The sequence below is a fragment of the Lepidochelys kempii genome, chromosome 1 (genome assembly GCF_965140285.1).
Source record: "Lepidochelys kempii isolate rLepKem1 chromosome 1, rLepKem1.hap1, whole genome shotgun sequence".
Taxonomy (NCBI): domain Eukaryota; kingdom Metazoa; phylum Chordata; order Testudines; family Cheloniidae; genus Lepidochelys; species Lepidochelys kempii.
In genome coordinates this window covers 62,793,270-62,806,558 of record NC_136380.1, presented here as the reverse complement: position 1 = coordinate 62,806,558, position 13,289 = coordinate 62,793,270, and the positions used below count along the sequence as shown (strand labels likewise).

Here is a 13,289-nt window from a genome sequence, read left to right as displayed (position 1 = left end):
TTATGTTTTTTCTTAGGTACTGGGGATGGTGAGCAGTACAACAGGAGGCACAAAATCCAAATGTAACAGCTCTGAGGCACTTGGTCCGGACTCAGAGTCTGACTGACCTGGCTCAGATGGAAGTCTCAAGGCCACCTCCATGAGTAGAAACTTTAATCTGGTGATAATCTTTGTGCGTGCAAGGCTTAAGGTCTCTGAAAATTTGGCGATGCTCCCCGTATGAGCTTCCACCAAACACTTTAAGCAACTTGAGAGTGAGTGGCTCAGGGTCATAACCTTATTGCAGGCAATGTATAGCTTGACCAAGGCATCCCTCGGCACCAGGAACTGACCAAAACCCTCAGGTGGGGTGAAACCTACCCGACTGTACTAAAACACTAATAACCAGAATAATGCTAAACTATTTACAATAGAGTACAAAAGTACACAGTCCACTGAGAACACTTTCAAAAGCAAGATGAGCCATTCCAGTGACCATTACGGGCAATAAGAAGAAACTGAGGGGGCTCAGGGTTACCTAGGCCCTTTATACAGCAGCAGAAGGCGCTCAAGCCACCCTAACGGGTACCACTGAGGGGGAAATTTCTAGCAACTGTGTGCACACCAAGAGCGGAATGCAAATTAGGCTCCTTAGAATACTAAACTGGGCACCATCAGCTAAAAGGTGTTATGCAGTTTAAATGCAGGGAAAAAGCTAACTAATAGTTCAGAGCCAACTAGCTGTAAGCTTTGTAGATGCTTCAAACCATATCTGAACTTTGCAGCTTTGCCTATTTGACTGCCTCAAATTGGGCTGAAGTACTTTTCCTGAGGAGAGCCGGTGCTCATATGCCACAGTAATGAGTATGTTTTTTTAAACTGGTTACACAGCACAGTACATAAACATTATACACAAACTGTTAACATATTATAATTACCTTCCTCCGTTGTTCTGCCTTCATTTCCTGTAGTCTTCTGTTTTCATCCTCCTGGAGGCTTTGCTTATAAGTGTGGCTTCTAGTCTATTGCACAACAGAGCATAAAAACAATATATTGACAGAAGATCCCACTCTCAATCTTTATAAAATCAAACATAAAACTAGTTGGAGATTTCTGATTACTTAGGGATAGATTCATCTAAGTTTAAAAACCAGACATGAGGCTCTTTTGTGAAAAATCCACCATTTCCAAGTTAGTTTATATACACCTTTCTTAATACAACTGCTAGGGTGGTTTGTTCTCCAGAGAGACCCTGCCTGCAGTGTTCTATGGTTCAGACACCTCTGGGGGATTTGTTTGAATGGGAAAAGTCTATGAACTAGATCTGAAATCATTAACAAGTGGCCTGATTCTGCAACCCTTACTTATGAGTAAGGATGCATGTTTGCTTGTCATTTGCAGTTATTGGGGGGTGTCAAATATAAAGGGAAGGGAAAACACCTTTAAAAACCTTCCTGGCCAGAGAAAAAACCCTTTCACCTGTAAAGGGTTAAGAAGCTAGGATAACCTCGCTGGCACCTGACCAAAATGACCAATGAGGAGACAAGATACTTTCAAAAGCTGGGGGGGAGGGAGAAACCAAGCCTCTCTCTCTGTCTGTGTGATGCTTTTGCCAGGGACAGAACAGGAATGGAGTCTTCGAACTTAGTAAGTAATCTAGCTAGATATGCATTAGATTCTGATTCCTTTAAATGGCTGAGAAAGTAAGCTGTGCTGAATGGAATGTAGATTCCTGGTTTTGTGTCTTTTTGGAACTTAAGGTTTTGCCTAGAGGGATTCTCTATGTTTTGAATCTGATTACCCTGTAAGGTATTTACCATCCTGATTTTACAGAGGTGATTCTTTTTACTTTTTCTTCTATTAAAATTCTTCTTTTAAGAATCTGAATGCTTTTTTCATTGTTCTTAAGATCCAAGGGTTTGGGTCTGTGTTCACCTATGCAAATTGGTGAGGATTTTTATCAAACCTTCCCCAGAAAAGGGGGTGTAACGTTTGGGAGGATTTTGGGGGGAAAAGACATTTCCAAACGGGCTCTTTCCCAATTATATCCCTGTTAGACATTTGGTGGTGGCAGCAAAAGTCCAAGAGCAAAAAGGTAAAATAGTTTGTACCTTGGGGAAGTTTTAACCTAAGCTGGTAAAAGTAAGCTTAGGAGGTTTTCATGCAGGTCCCCACATCTATACCTGAGAGTTCAGAGTGGAGAAGGAACCTTGATGGGGCGGGATGTACTACTCTTACCTTGAGAAAGGACTGTACCTTCCTTTGTGCGTATATCATACTTAGCACATTAATAACGTTAAAACTCACTCAGTTTAGTACAAAAAGTTGTGGTGGCCATCATGGAACTTTACTTCAATAAAGGCTTTGATATAATTCTACACAAGATTCTTAAAGGAATTTGATAAATGTGAACCAAATGAAGCTACTGAATGATGGGTACATAGTTTGCTATAAAGGCTGAATGGAGACAGCAATTATTAATGGTTCAGTCTCAAGCTGGAGGAGCTGTTAGATGTGTCCAGGGAGATTCTTTCTAGGTCCAATATTATTTATTACTTTCAGTAATGACTTGAGCAGTTGTGTGGAGAATATATTAATCAAGTTGGAGAACAATAAAAATCTAGACAGGATTGTTAACACTTTGGAAGACTGGATTAAAATGGATTATGATCTTAATTGATTAAATGTGAGGGGGGAGGAAGAGAAGCCACCAATAAAAAGAGGACAGTCCCTAAAAAGAAACTGAATTTGTCTACTTCCAGTAGGAAGGGATAAATATACACAAATATCACTGGGTACACTAGATAGTAGCACCACAGAAAGGCTCTGGGGAATTTAAACTGTTTTTAGTAAGAACTGCATGTCCTTTTCTAGTACATGCAACCACTGAGAATCTTAACTTAATGTTAAAAATTAGAATTTAGAGTGACAAATTTTACCTAACCCTTTTCCCAGAAAAAAAATATACAAATTTGGCAACATGGAAACATTTGGGGAATTTGTGTCAGTTTTGCTGAATTGTTCTTGTAACAAATTCCAAAAAGGTCAAAATGTTTTGATTCTAAAGGACTTCTTGTTTTGAAATTTTTCAAATTTCATTTAAAAGAATGTTAATCACTCAAAAATTACATCCACATTGAATGAAACATTTCATTTGACCTGAAATGAATATTTTTCATATTTGGAATGGCTAGTGAACTGAAGGTCAGTTATTTTGTCCATTTGTAAAAAACGTGACTTTAATAGATTTCTTATATTTTAGAAGACAGACAGAACCACAATTTTTGGCAGGTGAAACAGACTAGTTCAAAACACCACATCAAATTAGCACAATTCAAGTATAACATTTCCCCTTTGCTATTATCTCTTAGTGCTCAAGTGGTTTTATACCAAGTGATACTCCATTGCTTATGTGTTAGAGCCCCCTTAATGGGACACTACAGGTGCTAGTTTACCTGTAGAGTGGTTCCACTACCCTGAGCAGACCTTTTACAAATACAAGGCCATAGAATCATCCTAGCAAAAATAACATATGCTATACTGGCTTGTGTTAATAAGAGTATCACATGCACAAACAGCAAGGTAATTCATCTTCTTTACTTGGGCACTGATTAAGCCAGAGTTGAGAGGCAACACACACATTTCTTGCACTATATGTTTAAATCCCCCCCCCCCCCAACAAATTGCAGCGAGTAACAGACATAAAACAGATTGGAATATAAGGCATAAAACTGAAACAGCTTTAGAGTGAGGGGCTCCAGCCATGGATCTGTACCTACTCCACCTCTCCCTAGCCTAGGGCCATCACACTACACTAATGTTTCTGAAATCAGTACCAGTCCTGGGGATGTTTTCAGCTTGAGTACATCCCACTGAAATTTGTAGGACTAGTTCTGCCTCAGATAAATCCACTAGGCCCAGGTCTCATTGTTCAGCTCTCGTGTGGTGACAGGTGGGGAGGCGAGCATGGCTTTACTTCATCTTTCTGCCTCTCATAGTCTTTGCCATTTCAGTGGCCTGCTTGGCCCCTAACGTAAGTTAGGGCAGCCCTGAAGGTGGCCTTCCAAAGGATGCTACATCAGCTGAGAACAGCCAGAGCATACTGTACTCCAGCCACATCCCTCCCTTTACCTGCACACCTTGTGTGTTGGTGGCTGCACAAGGGGCACTAGAAACTCATTCCTCCAGCTCTGTGCCAAGGAGGGAACCTCCCCTACAGCTGAAACCCTAAAGGCTGTTTCCACCCATTCTAAGACTCTTATGCTTATGTTGAAGGTAAAGGAAGCCACTGGAAACTGGTCCCAAAGACTCAAAAAAAAAACAAAAAAAACCCCTAAACTAAAAGTAATACACCCACACCACCCTCTCTGTTCATGGCGTTAAGGGACAGGGAAAGAGACTGAAGCAAGGCCTATGAGAAAATGCTGAGGTCTGAACATATTCTCTCTACATCAAGGTTTCTCAACCTGTGAGGCTCCAGTGTATTTCCAGAAAGGCTGAAGCAAGACTAAAGCCAAAAGGGAGAGGAATTCTTTTTTTCTTCTTAGTAGCTGACACTTAAGATTCAGCAGACACTAAAGCCTCTATGGCATATGAGCTAGTCAATAAAGGTTTCCAAGCTTTGCTGACTCCAGGGTATGTAGCAACCAGCTGTAATTTCTTTCTGCACACAGTAGCTGATCTGTTGCTCGTCGCCCCACCTGTAGTCTGGGCATGGCTCTACAACCATTGGCATAATGACTCCCCACAGCACATGCTTCCTGAAGCAGGGCAGCCCAAAGAGCTGAGTACACTTCAGGAATTATTGATTAGACAAACAATGAGGTGGTTTTTCCCTTAAGAATGTAGAAAAAAAAAACAACCCTCAGGAAAGATGTAAAGAGCAGTTATTCTGATTAGTTACTGGTGGCTGATTAGTGTAGTGATATTATGAGATAAGATATCAGATCAGTTCAGAAATGGGACAACCCACCCAAGTTAGTTTTAGAATAATTTTTCTAGGAGATACTGGAGAGTAGACTTTACTCCTATGGCTGGATTTTTAAAATAACTCAGCACCCAGCAGCTTCCATTCATGTATCTAAATGAAATAGCAAGGTTTTCAAAAGGGCTTAGCAACCAGAAGGGTTAGTTGCTCTCAATGGGAACTGCTGGGTGCTGCGCACTTCAGTTAAGGTCAACTTTTTAGGAGATACTGAGCATTTGGGAAAATCTGGCTCTTGAATGATCAGGGATGGATTTATGAATAACGAGGCCAGTCTGCGCAATGCAGGGGAAGGGTTTATGAGGCTGTAGCCATCCTTCCAAAACAAACAATTCCATGATATGCATTGCATTGAGTCTGTGCAGTATGTTAAACTAAATGAAACATTAACATTGTACTGCTGGTAGCACCTCTAGCATTGGTAGAACATTACAGAGGAGGTTTCATATTCCACAGAAGGACTTACCCATGCTGTAGATTCTGGGCTAGGATTAGCCATTTGATAGGAGTTTCTCTTTGGCAAACCCAAGTCCAATCTGTCCAATAGTTCAGTAGTTTTGCTGCAGAGAAACCCAAACAGAATTGTTAGTGCTTTCTTGAAATATAAATAAAGCCTACGATTGCATCCCTAGATTCTAACCTAGATTTATTGTGCAAGAACAGAAAAGCACCATAGCTGGAACAAAAGGTTTGAGAGCTAGAAAGAATGAAGTGGAACGTGAAGTGATATGGTGGATAAAGCATTTGTTGGGAGTGATTTGTTTGAAAGAGAAAAAGGACCTATTTCTGTGTTAAAGGGGCCTCTCTCTCTCTCTACCATTTTCAATTCTTATTCTGATACACATTCTATCAGATTTCACCATCAGCAGCATATATTGCTTACCTGAATCCTTCGTTCTAAACCCTCCCACCAGCATCTTAAATGACAAGATTATTTTAAAGTATTTTTCTTCATGCTTAGTACAATGCACCGTTACATCAGATTCTTTTGTCTCTCTACTGGATTAAATAAAATCCAATTTATTAGAAGTTATTCTGGTCTTGAATTGCAGTAAAGCTGTACATCGTCTCTGTGGATAGGTCCGTTGGTCAAACGGATGAATTTATCAACACACGAACCCTGGACCTGATTTTCAAAACATGTAACTATGTGCTTAATTTCATTCCATTAGGCAAATAGTTGATTCACATGCTCAGTCATGGTAGCCACGCACAGGCAATATAAAAATGAAGCCAGATTTTGCCGAGGAAAGATCTTCATCGAGGCATTTCCAGACCTCCACCACAAGTTGCCTGGCATACCTGTTATTCAAGTCTCTGCATGCAGGTGTGATTGGGTGCTGAGAACATGTGTGATGATTTGTGGCAATCTATTGAGTTTAACCTTGTGCTGCACTATGATTTTTTTCATAGCTGTGCCTAGACACATTTATAAGCGTATTTTTTTTAAAAAAAAAAACCTGAAAAAACAAACAGATATGGATTTGGGATACACTGTGGCAGATTATAGTTTCATAAAGAAATATGTGGCAACTTACAGTACAGCCTGCTCTCATAGGTTTTATAGTGTTTAGAAGGAGACCATATGCAAAAGAAGCCCTTCCTCCCACACACAAATTTAAAGAGATAATATGCACTTCTTAGCTTAACTAAGCTTAGAAATGCATACGAAAACTCCACTGGCATCTGTACATTTTCTGGCTTTTGTGCCCAAACATCTGTGCCCAAACGCAACAGACTAGAAATAGTGTAGCTAATATGCAAGACAACTGCAGCATTTTGTGGCCTATTGCATATGGATTCTGGCAGCTGCATGCTAGATGGACCACTCAGCCACTTTGTTCCTTACAGACTGAGCCACTTACGCGTTTTTTTAAAAAAAAAATTCAAAGAATAGTGCTTATTACTGAGTCCTGCTAATGATAAACAGCACCAGTCACAGCAGTAAGGTCAGGATCTTGCTCTATACTCGTCTGATTCTTCCCTCCACTCCACCCCCCAGATTTGTTTTTCATCTTTAAATGCTGCTGATTTCTTTGTATTACTCTGAAGAGCACACTAGCTTATTTTGACACTGTGTTGAATTACTGGTGTAGTCATTTCAAACCCAAGATGAACTTCAAAGTAGTCAAGAGGATTTTAACATAGTAAAGAGGAAAGAGAACCTGGAGAGGCCAAGCAGCATCCAAATAGTGTCATAGCAGGTTTGTTTTTTCTATACTGGTAGTTTCCTATTTTTATTAGTAATTAAAGCTGTGAGCTGAGCTCTCTACTGGTGTAGCTCTTTGGCTTAATTTCAGTTACACCAGCAGAGAATTTGGCCCTGTTTCTCTAGAGTGTTTTACAACTTTAAGAGGGACACTGTAACATCAAAATAATATACACTATTTTAACAAACCCAACCTGTGAGGTTATCTGATTAAATATGACCATGTAGATCATTGTTGCTACCACTGTTATTTAATTGCAAAAAATCTTGTACAAATTATGTCAAGTAAGGTGTCTATGGAAAGGTTATGACTTCCTGAATAGGATTAGGCTATTTGTATGCATGTATCATTTTTGTATTTGAAGTTATGAGTATTGGCTCTGTATCTATATTTCAAATATGTTTGCTCCTGCGGTAACACCCACAAGGTAGTTAGCCTACACAACTTGAATAGCCCCTTCAAGATAAGTGGCCCATCAAGGGACACTTAACTCACAATGGACTATGGAAGACGCCCATCTGTGCCTGATGGACTTTCATGTGAACAAGTGGTAATGGCCTCTGGTGACTAAGCGAAATCATGCACGGACATGTGACTTGTCCATGTGACTCCAAACACCTTCTTTCTACTTGTAATTTTCCCACTAGCTGTGCTGAGAGCTTTGTTTGAAACAATAGGTTTCCCTCCACATGGCAGAAGCTATAAAAGGCCCTGAAAACACCTCCATTTTGCCTCTTTCCTGCTCAAACCTCTGGACTATGAACTTACACTAATGGGAGCATTCTAACCAAGGGATCGAAAACCTTCCAATGATTTAGAAGCAACCAGAGACTTGACTTAAACCAGCAGTTTATTCCATCACTGCTACGAGCCTGAACCAACAACTTTGCAATTGTTGTATGCATTTGATTCCTTTAACCAATTTTAACTCTCACCTTTCTTTCTTTTTATAAATAAACCTTTAGATTTTAGATAAAGGATTGGCAACAGCGTGATGCCTGGGTAAGATCTGAGTTGTATATTGGCCTGGGTATGTGGCTAGTCCTTTGGGATCAGAAGAACATTTTATTTGATGAAATTGGTTTTAAATAACCATTCATCTTTAAGTCTAGTGTTTTTGGTGGTTATACAAGGACTGGAATGTCTAGAGGAAACTGCTTTTCTGACTTCTTGTTAGCCAGTGTGATGAAACAGAAGTTTACCTTTGTTGCTGGTTTGGTATATCTTATGGGAGAATAACCACCAGTTTGGGGAGGGGGGTCTGCCCTATTTCTCAGGGGTTTGTCCTGAATTTGATATTCTCAGTTGTGACCCATGGAGGCATGGTGACAACCAACCAACCAAAAAAAATGAAAAATCCCCACAAAATTTTTATATTGTTAACAAGCAACACTTTGAAATCTCTTACATCGAATAATCTATAGACAGCAAGAGTGAATTTGACTTACGAATTTGATTACTTCATTTTTACTTCTCAAGCTGGGAGAAATGCCAAAGCTTATCTGATCAACCTCCCTTCATATTTCTAATCAATTTTACTTTCACGATCCCATGCACTTACAGAACACTGCATTTTGGGGTGTTGCTGATATCACGGGAAGAGTGAGTTGTTTTTTAAAAACTGTTTCCACTGGAATAATTTAAAAATTCCTAGAAACTCTTATTGGTTTCAGTCTTTGAAAAGCTTATTTCTACAAAATCTAATAAGTGCTGGTCCCAAGACAGTCCCTTTGGGTGCAATGAAGGAGCTAATGTCAGCTGAAGGAGAGTGTGTCCAGAGCTCATAGTAAATAGATACAAAAGGAAACCATTGTTTAGAGGCTCCTAGTGGGGGGGAAAACCAAAATTAAAAAGACCCATTAGTACAACAATACAGTTGAGATTTAAAGTCACACAAATGCCATGGCAACTTCAACTGTGTCACAGTAACCTTAGCTGTACGTGCATTACTGTGTGAGCCTATCCTATATGTAGAGTTATGCTACACAATACACAGGGAACCAAGGTGTGCAGAGACCTGAATGGGACCTCCTTTATGCATAGTTCAGCATCTCAGGAGGCATTAATCTCCCTGCAGAAATGGCACAGACCCAGAGCCAGCCTCCCACGCGTGCAACCATTATAGTGGTGGCAGTCCAAGAGCTCCCACTGAGATGGTACACTTCCATACTAGTAGCTTCTAACCCAAGGCTGTGGCTTTAAGCCACAGTCAAGGTCACAATCCTCAGCATAAGTGTATAGAAAATAAAATACCTTTTAAAAGAAACTCAGCTGAGCTGCTTTTAAATAAGTAAGTGTTAGAAAGAAATTCAAGATCACATGCAGCAACACAGAATTCTGTGTAACTGTAAATCAAGTCACAGAAGTGCAATGCCTTTGTATTTGCACAGTATATGCTATCATATTACCCAGTGCTGTGTGCTCAAAATGAAAGTTCCTACTGCAAGACACAACACAAGCATGCATGCTTGCTGCAGGCCCTAACTGTCAGATTCCTCATCTTCAAACTGTACAAAGAGTAATTTTAAATATTCTATGTAATTTTTAAAAACTAATAAAAACCCCTAGATTTCTAGTCAGGGGAGGGATTATAGAAAGCAGCATAATAAAGTCCATTGAATTTTCAGCATACTATTGGTACTCCCAACAAAATCATGATCTACAAGAGATTTAGGCCCCAGTCTTACAACTGGATCAACACTGGCAGACCTCTAAACTCTGATCTGACTGCAGTATCACCTAAAATTTCTAATAATCATTGTAATGGAATGTTAAACTGTATTACATTGTTCAGACACTGGGTGGTAGTGTGTAAAAATACCTTATTGAAGCTTACCTCAGCCATACCTTGCAGAACATTAAAGGATCTTATGATAAACATATCTGGTGTGTACAAGCAAGCTCTGTAGCCAGTCCATATCTGGTACAGAAGCACATGACATGGTGTCAGGAGTAAACTAAGAACAGAAACAAAAGAAAAATAGCAACAATGCAGAGGTAGCAGAGATGTAGGATCTCATTAACATGCCACTCTTCAGTGCTCCAGACAACTTCAACTTTGACAAACCCCAGAATGGACAGACTGGAAACATTTTTCAAGATTTTACATTGCTACCAAGTCTCACAAAGAAACTAGAAATATACAGATATCTTCTTTAATCTATATTATGGGGAAGCTGGCAGACCAGATCTTTAATTCCTTTGACTTTAATGAAGACCGCCACAAAGATGACTAGGAAAGAGTTCTGGCTATTTCTGGTGCATATTTTATACCTCAGAAATGTGGTTTATGAAGGACCATGTTTTCGCCTCAGAATTCAAGAACCAGGGGGAAATGTTGAATGTTTTATAAGAACTATGCATACACTGCCTGAAAACTGATTTTGGAAATGCAAACCATGAAAATATAAGACTTGATGGTTACTGGGTTTACAGATAAAAACCTTTCACAACAGCTACAATTGAAGAGAGATACGACCTTACTACCGGCTATACAGATAGCAAAGCACTCAGAATTAATCAAGCAACAGAACAAAAGGCAGGATGCAACTTGAAAAACCTGATACTGACTTAGAAGTTATAAACAGACACTTGCATGTGAAAAGTTACTGTAATAAAACCCCTGAGGCAAGGAGAGAACTCCCAGACTAAGAGGGACAAATTCCAGTCTAAGTGCAAAAGGTATGGAAAAAGTCATATCCCAAAAGAGGACGCATGTCCAACTAGAGGCGCATGATATAATACATGGAAAAAATGTCCATATTTCGTGCCTTTGTTTGCCTCACCATAATGGTCAGGAAGTTGACTCATATTACAAACAATCAAGAGCCACTGTTTCTGGGATCAATCACATATGACGACAGAGCTTGCCTGGAGAGTGAAATTGAATATTCATAGCAAGACTGTTGACTCTAAAAGTGACAGGGGAGCTGGTGTCACAGTCATCTCAGAAGGGACGTACAGTCACTTTCAAGCCCTCCCAGAGCTTCAGTCACATGACAAAGCTCTAGCTGGTCCTGGAGCTATTCCGAACTGCATGGGCCAGTTCACCACAGAAAACTTACAAAAGACAAAAAGCTATGCATTCAGAGTGCATGTAATCAAAGGCCAATAACCGCCTCAGCTGGAGTGTAGCAGCCATGATGAGACTAGTAACAAAGAAGAAAGAACTCTGTGGAGGATTTGATGATACTGGACTTTTGAAAGGAGATCCAATGAAAAATCAACTTAAGTGACAATTCTGGATCAGTCAGTGTACACATACTTCTACCAGAGAGATCTTGGAAGAGACTAAATGCAGATTTATGCAAATTCAAAAGACTGGTTGACCTAGTCATTGCGGACTATTTTTCCAGTTATAAAGAAATGAATGTATTCGAAAGACCGAACAGCTCAGTGTTATTGAGAAACTGCAGTGCACTTTTGCTCACTTCAGTATTCCAGAACAACTCACGATGGACAGACAATGGATCACAATTCACTGTGGCAGAATTTAAGTCATTCTGAATGAAATGTGATTTTATTCATATTACTAACAGTCCACATTGCCCACAAGTGAATGGAGAAGCTGAGAGAGCTTGTATAGACAGCCAAGAAAACCTTGCAGCAGGAAGATCCATTCCTTGCTTTTCTGAATTGCACATCAACACCAATATCAGCTATTGGATACAGTCCAGCACAACTCTCAATGGGAAGACAATTCAGAACTACTGTTCTTTTCCAAAGCTAGAATCTGTCTCAAAAGGAAAAAAAAGTCTATGAACACTTTTACAAGCAAACAGTCAACACTTAAAGAGCGGCCAGGTCTAGAACCTAGTGATCAAGATCACGTCAGGTTGGATGGAGAAATAGGATGGCCAAATCCAGCTGTCGTAAAGAAAAAATAATTCAGCGCCCATATTGTATGAGAATGAGACCGAGTGGAGCAGTCAACAGAAACCACTAACATCTACAGTTTGTTCCTCAGAAAGAACAATCAGAGCAAACCCTACAGACAGCAGATGCAGAACAAGATGATGAAGTCTCAAGGATTCCAAACTGACCTCAGCCAGTCATCGCAACTAATGGACAGCCAGAGGACCAAGTTGTTATGCGTTTGGGTCATGTAATTAGAAAACCAGTAAGATTCAGACACACTTAACAGACTGTTCCATACTGAACTTCAAAGACAACATGATAGTGTAAATGGTAGGAATGTAGAAATTAAAGGGGATGAAATGGAATGCTAAACTATATTATTCAGCCATTAGGTGGTGCTGTGTGTAAAAATACCTTATTTAAAAGAACCACAGCCATACCAGGCAGAGCATTCAAAGATCATATGATGACCACAGCTGGGGCGTGGGTGTGTGCGCACACACACACAAGCTCTATAGCCAGTCAATATCTGGTACAGGAACATGACAATCACAGAGTTCAGTTCTTGCCAATTCCTTTTATTTTATTGTGATTAATCACTTAAATGTCATTGTAGATCCAACAGTTAAAGAGGTGACAACAAAAGACCCAATCTTGAAAAGCCTGTAAGTGCATATTTAACGATTCAGTGTATGAGAAAAGGATGCTGAATTGGGCACCTTGTCTGGTGATAAACTGCCCTGAAAAGCAGTCACAATATTTTTCAGCCTGGGCACAAATTTCCTTACCTGCCCTTTACAAAGATTTTTTTTTTTTTTTAATATATAAAGTGGGATATTTTACATGCCTATGAAAAAACCTCCATGGACAACACTTTCCAGAGCTATGTTAAAATATTAAACAACCACCCTTCTATTGTATTTTTAATTGTTACTTCTGAATGAAACTAATGGCTATTAATATTGTTTCTTTAATCAGTGGAGAGTAAGCTACCACTATTTATTTTTTAAAAGTTGGTATATTTGTTCTCCACAGTACCTTCACATCCATCACAAATCTGATGCTAGGATTTATTTCTCCCTATGATTTTCAGTAATCTCTACCTTCATTTTTTAAAATCATACCTTTTTATTAACAAAATAAAACAACTTCTGAACTCATTGCCTGCTTAGACTGTGGGATCGCCAGCAATGCAGCTTTATTCCATTATTCTAACAGCACCCCATGGTGTGCTAGATATCTCCCAGAACAGATAAAAT

At 39.6% G+C, this 13,289-nt stretch overlaps 1 protein-coding gene across 5 annotated transcripts in view; it reads right to left on the bottom strand.

Annotated features, from left to right (window-relative positions):
- Positions 1-13,289, bottom strand: part of EPSTI1 (epithelial stromal interaction 1) — an 81,188-nt gene that overhangs the window by 23,723 nt on the left and 44,176 nt on the right. For all 5 annotated transcript variants that reach the window (XM_073345481.1, XM_073345463.1, XM_073345473.2 and 2 more), the window contains 2 exons: positions 5,430-5,523; positions 918-1,001 (listed from right to left, as the gene is read on the bottom strand). In XM_073345481.1, the coding sequence (XP_073201582.1) occupies positions 918-1,001; positions 5,430-5,523 (178 nt within the window). The remainder of the gene's footprint in view (positions 1-917; positions 1,002-5,429; positions 5,524-13,289) is intronic.